We start from the raw sequence: 17,912 nt of genomic DNA, 5'->3' as shown, positions 1-17,912 counted from the left end.
TGGACTTTTTAGCCAACTTTTTCTCTAGTAAATATTTTATAAATCTGTATTGGTAGTCATTTGGGTTTTGTTTTATTAATTTAAAATCTGTGAGGAGCATCTGTTACTCTGTGCCCACAGTATCATCTCAGCTCCATTTGGTGAACATTTCTACTGGCTTGAGGACATCTTTAAAGCTGACAGGCAGCAGTTAGGACAACGCTTGTAATTGGATTTGTAATCCAGAGGATCCTTCTTTCTGTGGCTTCCTGCTGCTCTGACAAACAAGTTAAAGGAGGAAAAAAATCCCATTCACTTTCTCTGCTGTGGTGTAGAGGGATGTCCTGCTCAAGCTGCTGCCTGGCAGGAGGGTGCCCAGAGCAGGGACCTGGCTCTTGCCTTACTGGCTGGTAGTGGCTGGTTGCATCTTCTTGCAAAGGGGCAAATCAGCCGTGCCAGGCACTGCTCAGACTTCAAACAACAGGACCAAGCTTGCTCTCAGGAGCTCTGTGATATGCAGAACTTTAACCTTGCAAGTTTTTGGAGCAGCACTGCCTCTTTTGGGGAATTTGCTGCCACCTTAGTTAGAAAGGGTTATTTGACACAACTGGAAAATGCCTCTGAGGCTGGAGGCTTCAGCTCGCCACGTCAGCCTGATGTTTGTTGATGAAGAGTGTGTCAGGAATGCTCTGCACTGGGGCTCAGAGGGCTGCACTGACAAAAGGCTGTGGGCAGCAGGCAGCTTCAGAGCCTCTTGCCTGATTTGACACTCACCCTCCTGCACTGCTGTGGGGAGTTTGGTATTCTCTGACCACCTCAGTTCTTAAATTATGGACAGGTACTGTTAGTGCTGTGGATTGCTTGAGTCAAGTGGAGCTGGATGCCTTCTCTGCACTTGCTCAAAGAGCAGAACTCAAGTCAGGCAGGCATCTGTGTTCATCCATGTCCAGGAGCCTTGGAATGCTCAGGGTTGATCAAGGCACCCCTGCTGAAACCAGGGCCAGGCTGTGAGCTGTGTCTGCAAGAAGGTTTTAGTGCATTTGGGATGGTGGCAGCAGTGATTTTGCAGTAATCCCCCATGAAGGGAGCCCCTCTGAGGTGTCTGAGACCTTTCACACTTCTCCCTGTGAGTCAGTCCCAAGGTGTGTACAGAATTGGTTCCCTTTCAGACTCAATTGTGCAGTGGATTGGTGATAAATCATGTATTAAAGACAAGTTTCAAAGGAGAGGTGTGAGGTGAAGGAAGGCATTAGAGATGAGGGTAGTGCTGCCCCCTGAGCTGTGCTGCATCCAGCTCACAGCTGAATCAAAGCATGTGGCCAGCTCATCTGAGGGCATCTTTCTTCCTACTGTTCTTAATGATGGGTTTTTACCAGGCTGGAAGAAAGTTCAAATAAAGACTTAGTGCTCTCTTTCTTCTGTGCATTCTCAGTTTGAAATCTCACTTTCTTATGTGAGAGGTAAGAGACTCTTTTCCATTTTTCCACTTTTCCAGCAGCTGCCCCCTCATTCCCTGTCATTAAGGCTGAGCTATCTCATGCTCATGGCAGGGTTTTAGGCTGCCATCAGTGCTCTTGATTTGTTTATCCATCATATCCCAGAACTAGGTTATTCTTCCCAAATGTACCTTATGTGTGTCACATAAATGTCAGTTTATGTGTGAAGATATCCCAAAACCTCATCTCATTTCCCTTGGCTAAAGCAATAACACCAACTTAAATGATGACTACTTCATGAATGAACTTTCATTCATTTTGGAGTTTCATTTCAAAGGTTAGGTGTTACAGAGGGCACTAAAGCATAAAATTATACATGCAAATATAGCCCCAGTGTAATACTGCCATGGACCTAATTTAGATTTCTTCTTTGTGTAAAGAGTGCTCAGTCTAACTTCCACCATTTCCCAAATGTCTGTGGTTTGATGGAGCCAAAGCATTAGGATGATGTCTTTAATGATGGGTTTATGAGGTGAAGGTTATTGCAGTGGCAGGGAATTGGCACAAGGAAGATAACAGATAACATATCAGAAAGGAGGCAGCTGCCTTGCCAAAGGTGAACTCATGAGCATTGGCATGTAGAGGGAAGGAAGAGCAAAACCTGGAACTAGTACTGAGCTAAGAAAACACATGCTCCAGTCACAGAAGGCATTTATCATCCTTAATTTTCAAAAGAAATTCCATCACTTGATTACTGCCAAATGGTAATTTTCTGGTAATGACAAATTGCAGATGAATTCCCCAGAATCCTGAAAAACACTTAGCTGGAGTAGTAAAAATGCCCTGGTTAATCTCTTAAGCATGTAATTCTTCGTGTTAAGAAATTTAGAGTCCCACAGGATTAGCTTTTTGAACCTGTGATGTTCACAGCAACTCCAAAAAATCAATTCAGACACAACAGTGGCCTCAGTGTTGTTATTTCTTGGGTAGAGGAGCTCAAGGAGGGCATGGCCACAGCACACAGACCACTGAGGAGTGGTGCTCCATGGCAGCCAGTGCCCAGAGGGGAGCACAGGATTCACTCTGTTGCTCTCTAGCTGCTCGCATGTGCATCGGCTTTCTTGTTTCTTTGAAAGGGCAAAAAAGAACTTAATGAGAAATAAAGAGAGATAATCAAAAGCATAGAATGAGTTTGGCATGAGGAGAGAGAGTGAACAGAATAGTATTCTTCAGCTCCAAAAGAGATGTCAGACAGGAGAGATGATAACAGGTCTATAAAATCATTAAGAAGGGGGAAAAGGTGACCAGATAGTGATTATTCACTGTTTCTCACAGTACACATACTGAGGGGAGTCAAAGGAAATTATCAGAAAGCAAATTTAAATGAGCAGGAAACACTTGGTTCAGATGAAAAACAGAGAGATTGTGGAACTGAATGCCACTGAGTATTGTGGAGTTAGAAATGAGATGAAGGATTCATAAGATTTATCATGAAGATAAATCTCTCAAAAGTTATTTTAAAAATGAGATCTGGATGCAAATTCTTGCTTTGGAATTTTCTAAGGTATAATGCTTACAGCTGCCCCATTTTGTACCTATTTTGTACCATGGCCCTAAACTTCTGGTACTCACCAAAGACACGAGACAGGACTAGATGAACCCATGATGCTTTAACTAGGTCTGGCCCACTGCATGTTTTTCTGTGCACATGGGTTGTGGCATTCCAAAATATATTGTTGCTTCTGGAAGGTTTTGGGTCTGTCCTGATGTGAGACTGAGCTTCACAGATCAAGGGATGAAGTTTGGATCTCAGTACACATGAAAAATATTTGAGTGACATCTTGCAGAGACCACTTTCTGTTTGCACTGAGATTGTGCACAACTCTCCTGAGACCCAGAACTTTGCTTCCATGTGTCTGTGATGCCATGGCAAAAGTGGCTAGTTTTCTGTCAGGGTTATTTTAATTACTGTAAGAAACTTGCTCTTGAATCTTCATAGCTGTAGTGCTTTCATATTTTGAAAAATTTTCTCTTTAAATTTGCTCCTTTCTACCCTATGACAGTGATTTCAGTCTACCCCCCTCAAACTGGTGGGTATGGAGTGGTCAGCTGGAACACAGCAGAGTGGTGACTGCCTTTCCTACACCCACAAATTCCAATTAATGCTAGAAAAGTAGGAGTTAGGCTGCATTCACTGAGTCAGCTGTGGAGCACAGCAAAGCTGCTGCTGTTCCTGGAGGAGGGTGTCCTGCCCTGGAGCTGTGCTCCCAGGAGTGTTGTTGGATGTTTTCCCTTTCACCTGGAATCAGTAACTGTGACCATGTTCAAGGGGTCCAAGGATGAGGGAAGAGACGAGGATCTGACTCCATGTTTCAGAAGGCTTGATTTATTATTTTATGATATATATTACATTAAAACTATTCTAAAAGAATAGAAGAAAGGATTTCATCAGAAGACTGGCTAAGAATAGAAAAAGAAGGAATGATAACAAAGGCTTGTGTCTGAGCCAGCTGACTGTGATTGGCCATTAGTTAGAAACAACCACATGAGACCAATCCCAGATGCACCTGTTGCATTCCACAGCAGCAGATAACCATTGGTTATATTTTGTTCCTGAGGCCTCTCAGCTTCTCAGGAGGAAAAATCCTAAGGAAAGGATTTTTCATAAAAGATGTCTGGGACACGGTAACTTCTCTTCCAAGCAGCTTTAGGCAGTGGGCTGAATTTGTGCAGGACCTGCATTGTCTCTGCCGCCTCTTTGGAGCCCTGTCTCCAAAGGTAACAGTCTCCTTTCTGGTTTCATTTTCCTAGGGATATCCATGCCTATTCCAGTCATTGGTTTGCAGGATGACTCCCGGGTGTTTGTAAACGGGACCTGCGTCCTGAACGACGAGAACTTCGTCCTCATCGGATCCTTCATGGCTTTCTTCATCCCCCTCATCATCATGGTGATCACGTATTGCCTGACTGTCCAGGTGCTGCAGAGACAGGCCACGGTGTTCATGTGTGGAGAGGTGCCCAAGCAGAGGAGGAGCAGTGTGAACTGCCTCAAGAAGGAAAACAACACAGAGAACATTTCAATGCTTCACAATCACGAGGGGGCCTCCCACTTGAACTCCCCTGTCAATAAGGAGGCGGTGCTGTTTCGGAAAGGAACGATGCAGTCCATCAACAACGAGCGAAGAGCCTCCAAGGTCCTGGGCATCGTCTTCTTTCTGTTCCTCATCATGTGGTGCCCGTTTTTCATCACTAATGTCATGTCTGTCCTTTGCAAGGAAGCCTGCGACAAAGACCTGTTGAGTGAGCTCCTGGATGTGTTTGTTTGGGTGGGGTACGTGTGCTCCGGGGTCAATCCCCTGGTGTACACCCTCTTCAACAAAACCTACCGCAGGGCTTTCTCCAACTACATCCGCTGCCAGTACAGGCCTGGCAAAAAGTCAGCCCTGAGGCAGAACCAGTGTCTGAACGTGGCCTCAACAGCTTTGTATGGGAAAGACCTGACTTTAACCAGTTATAGAAATGGCAACGAGTTCAATAGCATGGAACTGGATGAAGCTGAGGAGGGCCTTGAGATGCAACCAGGGACTTCAGAGCTCTCCATAAACAGCTGTAATGTTGTAAGTGAACGAGTGAGCTGTGTGTAAAAGTGACTCTCACAGACCTTTGCTACAGGTATCTGTAGCCAAAATATATTGTGTAAAAATGTAAGTGTTGGTCAAAGGACTATGTAAATATTGCATTCTGAACAAAGCTTTCATTTTTTTTTAAAGAGAAAAAAGAATTGTCTTTCCAGTCCAGTACTTAAAATAATATATATTAATATACTGCAGTGAAGTTTAAGGTTCTATATTTACTGTTAATACTAGATCAGAACTATTAGTTACTTTGCATATGTCATGGACAAAATGTTTGAATTCTTCTTCCAGTGCATGAACAAAAATGCTGAATATTTATCTCAGGTGGAATTTGCTGGAGTCCAGAATGGCACGTTAATAGTTATATATCAAATACATGCTATTAGACTTGGTCAGTATAACTTTCTTTTTCAAGTTGACAGTAAATATATACTTTAAATCCTCACCCCTATTTGTGCCGTGTAAAGACTTTACAGAAATCTGGCAGAGAGACATCTCAACAGCGTCATGGTCGTGCAGGCACCTGGCCAGATATGTCCTGTTATGTGTAGTGGCTTCTGCCATACTGGGTCAATCTTGCACTTCAAGGGACCTTTGTTAGATTCTGGCTCCCTCTCCAATCCTGCTGTTTTCTTTCTGTCCCTCAGGAGGCTCTGGCTCCCCTAAGAAAGGCAGGGAATGTGGTTTTGCAGTCCTGGCTGGGATCACTTGGGCTGGAGAAGAAGTGTGAGAAGCAGAGTGATGCCCAGTTATCTAGTTCAAACATCCAGTAAATGGAAGGCCTAGGATTCATTAAAAGCCCTCCTCTGGTCTTGCAGATAACATCAGCTCTGGGGTGGAGCAGGCTGTGTGGCCAGCTCTGCCTTCACAGATTGATGGAGGACCAGGGGCTTTGGCCTGTCTGAAGAAGAGCGCTCTGGCTTTGGAAGAGCCCAAATCCCTGCTCTTCTCACTCCTCACATCTAGATATTCTTTAGCTGGTTTGGCATTTGCTTTTATTTTGCAGCGCAGTGCTGGTGACAGAACAGTGCTTTGGGCACAGAGCAGAAGGTTCTCTGTGTGTGGTGCTGTCAGGGTCAGGCTGTGAGCAGCAGGAGGTGCCTGCCTGGGGAGAGCTGGAGAGAGGAGTAAGAGAGGGTCCCTGCTCTTGTCTCAGGAGGGGCTGGGCAGAGCTGAACAGAGCATGTGACTGGAGTCATTTGCTGGTGACACTGTTCTAAAGCAAATGGTGACCAGGGACAGCAGGGAAGCAGACCTGGAGCTGGTCTGCATGGAGTATGAATCTGGAGTAACTTTAAAATTTGATTTATTCCATTTTACTCCCAAAGTAAATTAGAGTATATCATATTAACACCACTTACATCTTTAATGAAAGCATCCACATTGGGATTGAATGTATTTTAAGTAATCTGCTTTTAATACACACCATGTATAATTTGAATTAATTTTCCTCTGCATTCCTATGTACACAAACCCTCTAAGGCACTGTGTCTTTCTGGCACTGTGCCTCTGGGGTGATGCCTCTCATGCAGATTTCCTTATGTGGAGTATTGTCTAATGCCAGATATCACCCATAAGGTTTTTATATCTTCATTAACTACTACACAGATGCTGCAGTGCCCATCTAACATGGATTCATTTAGCATCACTGACAGCCTCTGGCTAAGATAATTGTCAGAACACAGAAGCTTGCACTAGGCATGGATAAATCACATTTTATTTACATGAGTTGCTTGTACTCTCAGCTTCCTGTGTTCTTTCCATTAAATCTAACTTGTAGAAAAACTGGAAAATTCTGCCAGTGCTTGAGGTGCTGTTGCATGGCTGGGTGCAGCTACAACCTTGCTGAGGCCACTACTAAAACACAACATTTGGGTTGTATCTGCTGCTGGGTTGATCCCAGAATGATGCACTGAAGCTGATCATCCTCTCTCCCTCATCCCCTCCTGGGATAAATCCATAGTACTTCCCTGCAGGCAGATGAGGTATCCCAGTGCAGAGTGCAGCTCACTGCTTGCAGAAGGCAGCAGAGCTGCTCCATGTGCCAGCCTGAAGATACCACCATGGGCTTGAATGCTTGGGAATCCACTTGCCTCTCCAAAAAGGTCAAGTAATCAGCAGGAAAACCACTGGCCAGAGACACAGTTGCACCTTCAGCAACTGCCCTTTACCCTGAGTCAGATTTTATTATCTCAAAAAGTACAGAAAAATCAGAAAAATCACAGTGCATTTTAATTTTTTTTCCCCTTTGGGTGAATGTATAGCACATCTCTTCCAAACATGTATATGTGTGTGTATATATATATATATACACACGTGTGAGTTTGTACTTATATATATATACACATATATATATATATCTTTCAGAACCAACCACAGACTTTGAAAGCATTTAGCAATAAGTTGAATTACAGTAGCTTCTAGCACATGTGTAAGTTGTGTGAATAGCTCATTTTCCAGCTGGAGCTCAGTGTAAGTGTTCACACAGGCATTGTCTTCGCATGGGAGCCTTCATGTCTCACCCTTGCCAGTTCTGTTGTATGGGCAAAAAGGGAACCTGCTATATTTGGATGTAAATAATCAGAATTGAACAAATTTTCAGAATTTTTATAAGTGTTTTTAAAAAAAATTCAGCGCCAGAACTGTAAATATGCTAACCTCAGCTGGACCTGTTCTGATGTCCATCTCTTGTCTGGATGAAGAGCCAAGGGGACTGACTGCCTTACAGCGCCTGCGTTCCTCCCAGCCAGCAGGGGAGAACATTTCTCTGGATGGTTAAAAACTGTCACCTACCCAACTTTCTTTGGGTCATTCACATCAGGGTTTTGTGATGCTGCTATTAATTTATTAAAGAAAGTTTGTTGGTTTAATCATTCTTCATTATTTATTTTTTTCATGATCTATCAGAAAATAAATAAGTGAACATGCCCTCTCTTTCTTTCATCTGTCCCCAGTTAAAATATATCCTGATCATAAACCCAAACCAACAACAAAAAAGGAGGATAAGGACTTGTACTTGAAGAATGGCCCACAGCTGTTTAATCACAGGAATTAGTGTCAGCAGATGTCCCAACACTCCCAACCCCAAAACTTGTTAAATGTGAAAGCAGTGATAGACTATTCTCCCTCTTCAAATTGCTCCCTTTCAGGAACAACTGTTAAAATTTACAATTTTTTTAACTATGTGAATTTGAAGAACTGATTAAATTTTCTGAAACTTAACCAAAGTCAGGTTGTTCCCACAGCTCCTTTGCTTCTCCTGAGATGTAACCATTAACTGTGGTGGTGCCTCCAGAAGCCCTGCCTGGGGCTGTCTTGTGGAAACACCTGCTGGAAGCTTTGTGTGAGTCCTCAAATCCCTGCTCAGGTATGGTTTTGTCTTACAAATAGTGTCTGTGGCAGTGTTTTGCTTTGATTTGGACTGAAGAAGTGAAGATAGTTCCTTGGAAATGGTTGGAGGCTGAGATGTGCTGGCTGCTTTGTTTCCCAAACCAGATGGAGCTGTGCAGGCAGGCTGCCCATGGACAGCACACACGCAGGGGCTGTGCCCCAGCCAACACACCCACCCCCTTGGAACTGGGCAAACTGCTCTGGGGACAGCCCTGGCCAGAGCTGGCATCTTCCTGAGCTCCAGGGGCTTGCTGTTTTCCCTGGCCAGGGTCAGAAGCAAGGCTGGCTGTGGTGTTCAGGCACAAACCCTGTGGCTGGGCAGCCTGGTTTCCAGACCTGAGCTGCTCATCTGTTCCATGCTGTCCCACACAGCCAGGTCTGGGGTGCAGCCTCCGTGGGATCAGCTGTGGTGGCTTTGGGGACCTGTCTGTTCCTCACAGTGCTTTGAGGAGAAGAACAGCTCCTCCCATCCTGTGCTTGCTGAAGAAAAGAGCAGCTACCCAGAGGCTGTGACATTTGGAGGTGACGAGGTTCAGAGCCAGTGCTGAGGAGTCCTAAGGCATCCCACCTCTGCACAGCTCTTTATTGTCTGAAGAACTGTGAGTCTTCAATAGTTTTCATCTGAGTGATAATTCAGAGATGTAAATGTGAGGTGATGTGTGAGTAAGCACTGTGAACAGTGTGGTTCTTGCTGTTTTCTCTGCAGAGACGCTCATGTCAATGTTTTGAGCCTTTCTTCTGGACAGCCCTGTGAAGAGTTTCATCACTGGTGTGGAGGGTGCCTGGTGCTCTTCCCAGTCACCATCCAAGGTGTTGGAGCCATGAGGGCCCTGGAGAGACACAAATTCCAAAGGAGAAACATCTTTCAAGGAAGAAAAGCAAACCACAATCAGCCCTTCAGAAACACCATTTCACTTTGAGCTGCTGAAGGGTGTGTGATACTGTGGCAGACAAATTGTGCATTCCAAAAGCAGAGCCCATCATGTGATAAAGGAGCAGATGTCTCTTGGATGGCTTTCCTCCCTGTGTCACAGCATCATTAGGACAGCTACATGCCAGCAACTGCACTTGGCTTTGTCTCCATTTCAGGGGCGGAGAAGGCATCAGAGGCTTTTTCCTAGGAAAAGGCACACAAAAGAGCACCAAGCCTTGTGCAGGTGAAGCAGAAGGACAGAGCTAGACAGATGTGTGCACACATCCCAGAGACCCCAGAGAGCCACAGATGTCATCACACTTTATTCTTCCCTCGAAAAAATGGGAGTATGTGAAAAGCTGGGGAGGAAGCCTATAATGGGGAGATCAAATATACCTGCTGGTGTGATTGTCACATGGGGGCTGTTCCAGTGATAATGCAGTTTGTGGGGGTACATGTATCCAAAAAAATGCTTTTGTTTTTTTCATTTTTAACTATGAAGTTATCATCTGTTTTGTCTCTCCCCTGTTTTTATGTTAGTCTCAGGTCTTCTGCTTGTTTGCTTTTGCACACACTGAAACCTGTGCTCTGAAGCTGTCAGAAAACATCCATGGGCTGTGCCATTCCCTCTCAGCTCTGCAGGGATGCTGCAACCCCACAACAGCATGGAGATGGAGAGGCTTCAGGTGAGGGATTTTAGATCTGTACACTACAGACAATCAATGCAACAAGGCACACACTCCTGATTAAAGAACCACACCAGAACATCTTTAATGAAATCAAGTGCATGAGCTACACACTGAAAAAATTTGCTTAAGACTGTCCTAAATGCCAGGTTGTGCTGACAGCAGGAGGGTGTGTGGGTACAGTGCAGGGAGTGTGGCAGCAGCAGGGTTTCTGCTCTGGGCAGATCTCCCACATGGTCCCTCCAGGAGGGTTCTTGTCTCAGGAGCAGCACAGTGTGTCCCAAGCCCCCCAGGATTCACTCCACCCTTCCCAACCACACAAAAGGATGCACGAGCCCATGGGGGCCACAGCTCCCAGGGTCTGTGCAGGGGCCTGGCAAGTGGGGAAGTATCTACTGATGACAAGGGCCAAGTAACTCTGGTGGCTCTAGGGTGGTGACAACAAGAGAATTGTACAGACTGCTCACAGCAGGCAGTGGGTGGCAAATTATTGTGGAAAATCAACACTCTGGAGCAATCCTTTCTCTGTATTGGATCGCATTAATTTTGTCTTATGTTCTGCTTCCCCAAAAACCAAAGATCTCCTAGCAGATAAATGCAATTTCCCCAGCAGTTTCCTGGGACAATGGTAGCTGCTTTGTGACTTTAGTTGGTACCAACACTTAGGTGACTTGAAAAATGAATCATGCAGCACCACACAGGGGCATGTTGAATCCACTGTTCTGAATTTTCCTGTGCTTGAATTGTATAAATTGGATAAATTAATGTTTAATTAAAATATAGCCATATTATTTAACATATATTTTAATAGGATCTAATTATGGCATTTTGAGTGATTTAAATCACATTTTGGATACACAAAAAAAAAAAATCTGAAAACTAGTGCCTGTAAGATCACTGCCTGGTTTTATTTTTCAAAATTTAGAGCACCTTTACATCTGTGTGTGCTACTTATGTTGGTGTCTCCTCCTGCAGAAGGACAGGTGGGAGCCAGTGATGGATGCTCATCAAAGACACTGAAGATTTTAATCAGGGTCCTTTTCCCTGACTGACAGCTAGAACAGCCCTTCTGTGACACTTGGGAGGAGGATTTCAGTGCCTCTCCTGTGGACCTTTCCCAAACATCATGACACTGCCCAAAGCAACAGGTAAGAGCAATTGCCCAGCAGAGATCTCAGGGGTGTTGGGGGTTCCTGCCCTGCAGGCACCAGTGGTTTCATATCCCTCAATGTCTCCATGGGTCACAGTGACTCTCCTGTGAAGCCATGGCAAGGTCTGGCCCCCTCAGCTAAGTGCTCCCCACCTTCTCTTTTTGCAGCACAGCTGATGCCTTGTGAAGGCTGACCTAGAACAGAGACTAGGCAGAACTGAAGAATAAAGTAGGGATTTATTAAAAGGCCTCAATGGATCCACCTTGGGCAGTGCAAGAGCCCAGCCAGGGCTATACCCAAGATGAACCAAAATGGTCACAAAATGAACAACTGCTCACGGAATCTCTCACTTTTATAAGTTTTGGTCCATTTGCATATTGGAGTTAATTGTATAATTACAGCTTTAGGTTATGAATTAAGAAGACCTTCTTAGTTTTCTCTCTTCATTCCACATTGTTTGTGCTCTTGGGCCTGAGATTTGGATCATTTGTCCTTGGTCCCCAGCTGGAGCAGGAGTTGTTTTGTCTCCCTGCTCTGTGCAGAGAGCTCACCATCCCCTAATATGAAGCTCAGACCCATACACTAAAACAGTACAGAATCTGAAAAATATAATAGCTAAACCCTGAGGCATCAAGGGTGGAGCAAGGCTGGAGCCACAAGGCTGGAGCATGGGTGGGACACCCCTCAAGTGAGTGTTTGCCCTCTCTCGTACCTCCTCTGGGTGTTCTGAGGAGAAAGCTGCCCTCATCCTGCCCAGGCTGTGCCATGCTGGCCTTTAGCAAAGTGCAGGGATGAGCTCTGACTGTGCAGCACACCAGGGGCAGGACTTGTGGATTTCCTTTAACCTTTGGGGGTAAATGAACATGGTTCCCTGTTGGTCTGTAGGCAGTTGTTATGTTTGTTTAGAGAATAGGTGGGACTCTGTGTTGGGCCTGAGCAGCAGCCCTGGTGGTAGGCCCGGTGTGGCCTCTTAGGAGAGGAGAGCAGAAACCTTGGCTTTTTCCTCCTAGCAGCCAAAGATGGGTGGAAGAAGCTCTCCATCAGGAGATAAGGGGAAAGAGAGGAGCTATTTAGGCTAGAGGAAGGCATTGATATACAGAAAGGACGGAAATAAAGTAGGAATTAGAAGCAGGCTTCCAACAAGTGTCATATTCCCATTGGGGCTGCATTTCCTGGTGAGGCACAGTAACAGGAACTGAAATGCTTATGGAGGGCTCAGTTCTTGCATTCACACAGGGATTTATCCCACAGGCACAGCAGGAGGGCCCAGGTCAGCCCATTTGTCCTCATCCTGTGGTTTGGCAGAGCTCAGGCACCAAGCCAGCCATCTGCACAGCAGCACCGCCCCAGAGACACCTCCCAGAGTGTGGGAGGAACAAACATCCCAAAGAGAGAACACTATTTTTGGGCTATGGCCCTTCCAAGTCCTAGCAAAGACACGAAAAATGCTCCAATTTTGGAGGAAGGCAGGAGAGGCCGTGCCAAGTCAGTGCAACTCCCACACGCAGGACAGCATGAAGTCAAGGCATGGCAAAGGCTGAATGTTCCCAGCCCTGGGCCAGCCCCAAGTTCTAAGGAGCAATATTTCATTTGCATTCTCAGAAGCATCCAGAATCAACCAGCTTGGCTAGACCAAGCCTGGCTGCATGCAGTCACAGAAGTGTGGTTTGTTTTATACAACAGCATTTCCATGGACATTCGGTGTTGCTGGAGTCTGCTCAGGAGAGCAGCAGCATTGAGGTAATGTCCTTTTGGGCTGCCTTCAGCTGCTGTGCTTGAGCAAACACTGCTGAGAAACTCTCAGGGCTGAGCCTGCTTTATGCCTGCACTGCCTGGCTTTTTAAAAACACTTTTCTTTGTTGCTGTAGCCAGGAACTCCATGGTTTTTCTTCAGTGAAGTAAATTGTGCTGTTGGCCTTTTAAGCTCTCTGTTGTTAAAAGTGAACTTTGCTGAACCTGGCAGGCAACAATTGTTTTCTCAGCATGAGTGTTTCTAAACAAATTGGCATCATGGGTACAAAATTCTGGGCAGCTACCAGCCAAGATCAATTTGAGAGTCCCAAAGGTTGGGACATATTTCCATTTCAACAGGTAAGAGCTGGAACATCATCAGATAAAAGGCAAGGACTATTCTCTTCTGGGCTTCATGCATCAGGTGGGGACCTCTTGGTGTCACCATGACTCTCCCAGGCTCCCTGGGCAGCCCTGGCTCTGCAGTCAGACCCTGTGGGGGTACAAAGGATGTTTGGGTACCTAGAGACAGGATGGGATCCTGTGTCTGCTCTCTGTTTCCTTCTCTTGTGTAAATTTTCTGTAACCATGTCATGTTACAGTCACCTACATGTTAGACCACTGCCTGGTTGCATTTGTGAACGTTCAGAGCAGCTTCACATCTGTGTGTGCTGCTGCAGTTTGTGTCTCCTGCAGGACAGCTGTTGCTCTGAGTGGTTTCACATGCTGTTGGCATCTGCTTGCTGTCACCTGTGTGCCATGGCCAGGCAGGGAGGGTGCTTGGGGGGGTGACATGGCCAAGAGCAGCCTTGGAAGGAGGCTCTAACCCCTAGGGATATCAGGCTCTGCATGTCTGTTTGCTATGCATGTTTTCACCATTACTGCATCAATTCCAGCGAAGAGTGTTCTGCCACTCTTTGTTTGTTTTTAAATCACAATGATATCTAGATAACATTAAAGGAAGGTGTTCTCTGGTTCGTAAAAAAACCCCTAATATTAAGTACTTTTTTTTTTCCCCCCAAATGAAAATAACTCCCGGGACTCAGTGGTGCTTTGATGAGGTGTGACCTCCAAGCACACCAAAGGTGTGACATGCCTTAGTCACCTGCATTCACAGCTTCCCAGGCAAGGAAACAAAACCCATCCTTTGTGGACGATCGCTGGTGGCTGTGGCTCAAACCCCCTCACTGCAGCTGCAGGAGCCTTTCACACCTTCCATCAAAGGCAAGGCAGTGCAACCTCCTGTGGCATCTCAGAGAAGTCAGAGGTGCAGTGCAGGCTGTCCTTGCTGTCCCAGGTGAGTACAGGCACTACTGGGGGCCACAGCAGCACTGCCACCGTGCTCATCCCTCCTCCCAGCCTTAAGAAGCACCCACACTCAGCCCTCCCTGGGCTGAGACCCGCTTAAACAGTGAGATTATTTCCTGGGCAGACCCATCAAGAAAGGAAATATCAAAGCCACGGTTAGTATTTTAATTTTAATTTTTTTTTTTGTGATTTGTCTGATGGTGTGAGACTTGCTGAAATGGCATTTTATTTCCTGGATGTAGCAGTCCCGTGTTGTGTCTGGATGCAGATCCACACAGGAGGCAAGCAGCCCAGGATGGCAGCAGGGACGTGAATCCTCAATTTGGGGCTAAGCCTTGTGCTGTGTCATTTTTCAGCTGGTTGTTTTATCTCTCTGTGCTCTGGGAAGGGTATCTTGACACAGACAGTTTGCAGAGCCATTTCAGCTGTTCAGACAGCTCAGCCACAATATGTTGCCTCAAATTGTTCTGTCAAGCACATGCATCAGCTGTATTTGCTTGCTTTAAAGCTGTGAAAACCAGAGACCATCCTGAGAAAATTTAGCTTCTACATAGAAATAAAGAGGGTGACAATGCTCTCAAATGTACAAATGCCACATGAGGCAGTGAGCTGCAAACCTGCCATGGCCTGTGAAGCTCTTTAGATTTCAGATGAAATCATTAGCTGCTGCAGTCCCAAAGCCTTGGCAAGGAGAAGCTGCAGCCAGAAGGGCTGTGGTGTCCTTGCAAGGCATCTGCAGTGGCTCAGGGGTGGCTGCTGAGATCCATGGGGGCTCAGGGGTGCAGGAGCTGCTGCCAGCGAGGCAGGGACACACAGCAGGGCACAGTCAGGGCAGTTTGGGCTGATGGGACCTTTCTGTGGGTGCTCAGTGGCATGAGCATGGGGGAGGGCAGTGGCAGGTGCTGGTTTTGGCTGGCACATGCCCTGGGGGACCCAGATCTGGTCAGAGGAGCAGCACTGGGCCATGGGCACAAGGCACAAGGTGATGTTACCCCTCAGTCACACTAGAGCTGAAGGATGGAGCAAAGCTGTGACACTTCTCTGCTTCTCAGGACAGAAAGAACAAGACTCCTCTTCCTTATGGTGACAGAGACATTATCCCTTCTGCTTCATTTTCATGCACTAAATACCAAATTCTGGCGGCATGATGCTGCACCTGCTTTCCATGTCCTCTGCATCCAAGCACAGAGGCTGACACCCAGTGGCCATGGGATTTCTAGCACCTGTACAAGATGGAAAATTTCAGCAGAGATACCTCAGCCGGTGAGATCCAGCATCCACCTTTTCATTCCTCGAGTGCAGGAGGAGTAAAGAGCTCCTGAGAGATCACAGAATGGGCCAGTCTGGAAGAAAACACTGGAGCTCACCTTGTTCAAACCCCTCTCATGCAGGGTCCCCAAGTGCTCTTTAGTCAGGATTGTGTCCAGACAGCTTTTGAGTATCTCCAGAGGAGGCTCCACAACCTCTCTGGGCAGCCTGTTCCAGTGCTCTGTCTCCTTCACAGTAAAGTTCCTCATGTTCAGGTGTCAATTCCTATGTTCCTATGTAAGCCTTGCTTTGTGTCAAGTTAGAGTAGTTGAAACACTTGTACTGAGAGGCCACTCAGAAAAATTAAAAAATATGAGGATGGATATGAGGATACAGAATGTAAGCTGATTTTCAAATTATACTCTTGCTGGCAGCTTGAAAATATACCTCAGTGAGAGAAGGGTGAGTTTTGAGTTCAAAGACCTTGGTGTTCCTCTTCCCTGTTTTCCTACTTCCCAAAAGCAGCTAGAATATGACAGACTAAAAGGATTTTGCATTTCCCTGCAGCATGCACAGGATCGTGCTTTTGTATGTGTGACAAGTATTGACATTCTCTAGGGAGAAAAAAGCTGGGTAGGAAAAGTTGGGTTTATTCTTCAACAAATGGCTCTAAGACTTTATCAGTCAAAGACAGAAAGACTCTAAACTCATGGGTATGCAAAGACAAAGACATGTCTCACCAAACATGTGGAGCTTAGTTGGTAAAAATATGTGGAACCCAGATGAGCTGGGAACAATAAGAGCAGAGCATGCCAAAGGAGGGATTTTAAAAGTGCTTTACTAAAAATATTAATTATGAACTACAGCAAATGAATTAAAACACTCTCATGAGACAACTGTGTGAAAGAAATACTTTGGTGTAATTCTATAAACACAGGATAAAAAACCACTGCTGAAATTCTAGCGAGGTTCAGGATGTTAGGAAGGCGAGTGCCATCTATTAGAGCTGGATTTTGCAAATGCTGCAGATGTGACTCTGTGAGAAAGCAGGAGGGAGGTGTTTGCTGCTGCTGCAGTGAGGACCCTCTGCAGGGATGAGTCTGGGGAGCAGGGAGCCCTGCACTGGGGCCAAGCCCAGCTTTCCTCACCTAAATGCTCCTGTGAAGCTGCAGCATACAGATACCATAAGTAGATGTACTTAATTTATCACTCTGTTACTAGGCAGGTTTCTAGGCAGGCTTCAGCCTAACTTTTATATTCTGTGGTTACTGAAATAGCTCTGATCTTTTTTGGGGTGAGTTCTAGCTGTGGAGGTACAACAGCCTTTCCTTTGCTCTCTCCTACTTGCACCCATGCACTTTAATTCTTCTTCCCTTCTTACTTTGTTTTGGGTAAAACTGGACTAGAGGCTTTAGCCCAGTTTAAACCCATCCAGCAGGTTGGGGCTGCTGCAGTATTTGCCCCAGTGCAAATGCCTTGCCCAGCATGGTGAAGTAGGTGAGATTGCACCAGATGTACCCAGGACAGCAGGCTGGGCTTGGCTGCCTGCCCTACTTCATCCCTTGGGGACATTCACAACACACTCACATGTTTTTAGTAGATATTTTAACAGTTTAAGAGTCTGGCAGAACATCAGAGGCCCGATGGCAGTTCTGAAAATCCACACCCAGTGCATGCTCACAGGTGTTTTTCAAAGTAAATGCATCCTGTGGTGGCTGTCCAGGAGACAGTAGAGACAGGTTGTGTCTCAGCAGAATTACAACAGCCATGAAACTTCATTTCTGCTTCAGTCCCTGCATTGACCTTTTTTTTTCCTGGTTCTTTCCTCCTTAGGTTGCTCCCCAAATTACAGTGGGCTGTTTCCCATTTAGCAGTGGAAGCAGCTGATAGTGATTGAATAATTTTGCTGTTGGATGTGTAAGACATCCAACTGCTTGCATCCAACAACACTTGCTGTGTTGTTTTGTTTCTGATTGGGTTGATATGGCTCTTTACATAACTCATTGACACAAACTTGATTTTCTCTCTGGGCTTCCACTGTTCATTAGAAATTCCCTGTTTGAATAAATGCTCCTTCAAGAAAATACATTTTCAGGGTTGTTCTGATGAAATGAAACCACACTAAACCCCTGTGTTTGCCTTGGTTATTTCTTCAAGAAAAAAACCCCAGAATGGGCTTGGAAAAAGGTATCTCATCCAGTGATGCTTTTTAAATATTTTTTTTTTCTATCATCATCATCACAGAGAATGATTCCTAAAAAATCAGTCAGCAATTTCATCACCTGACTACATGAAAACATCGGGTGTGCTTCATTGAATTCTGGTGCCAGTGTCCAGTTCCTAGAGAAATGCCCATGCCACATTTGCTGGAGTGACCCTCAATTCTCCTCTGAATCATCTGTCCTTTGCAGTAGCTGTGGTCATTCCTCTCTAGA

General features: G+C 45.6%; 1 protein-coding gene and 1 long non-coding RNA gene across 4 annotated transcripts in view; both read left to right on the top strand.

Annotated features, from left to right (window-relative positions):
• HTR2C (5-hydroxytryptamine receptor 2C) overlaps nt 1-7,978 on the top strand; it is a 217,808-nt gene extending 209,830 nt beyond the window's left edge. For all 3 annotated transcript variants that reach the window (XM_071442560.1, XM_071442559.1, XM_071442558.1), the window contains one exon: nt 4,227-7,978. In XM_071442560.1, the coding sequence (XP_071298661.1) occupies nt 4,227-5,059 (833 nt within the window). In that variant the 3' untranslated portion in view covers nt 5,060-7,978. The remainder of the gene's footprint in view (nt 1-4,226) is intronic.
• A 3,215-nt stretch (nt 7,979-11,193) lies between these two features.
• Nucleotides 11,194-17,565, top strand: LOC139597332 (uncharacterized). Its single transcript, XR_011681581.1, has 2 exons — nt 11,194-12,930; nt 14,039-17,565. It is a non-coding gene; the product is annotated as an uncharacterized lncRNA (long non-coding RNA).
• Nucleotides 17,566-17,912: the final 347 nt, after the last annotated feature.

Source organism: Agelaius tricolor, unplaced genomic scaffold (genome assembly GCF_023055355.1).
Source record: "Agelaius tricolor isolate 1412-34295 unplaced genomic scaffold, bAgeTri1.0.p SCAF_17, whole genome shotgun sequence".
Taxonomy (NCBI): domain Eukaryota; kingdom Metazoa; phylum Chordata; class Aves; order Passeriformes; family Icteridae; genus Agelaius; species Agelaius tricolor.
This window is presented reverse-complemented; position numbering and strand designations above follow the sequence as displayed.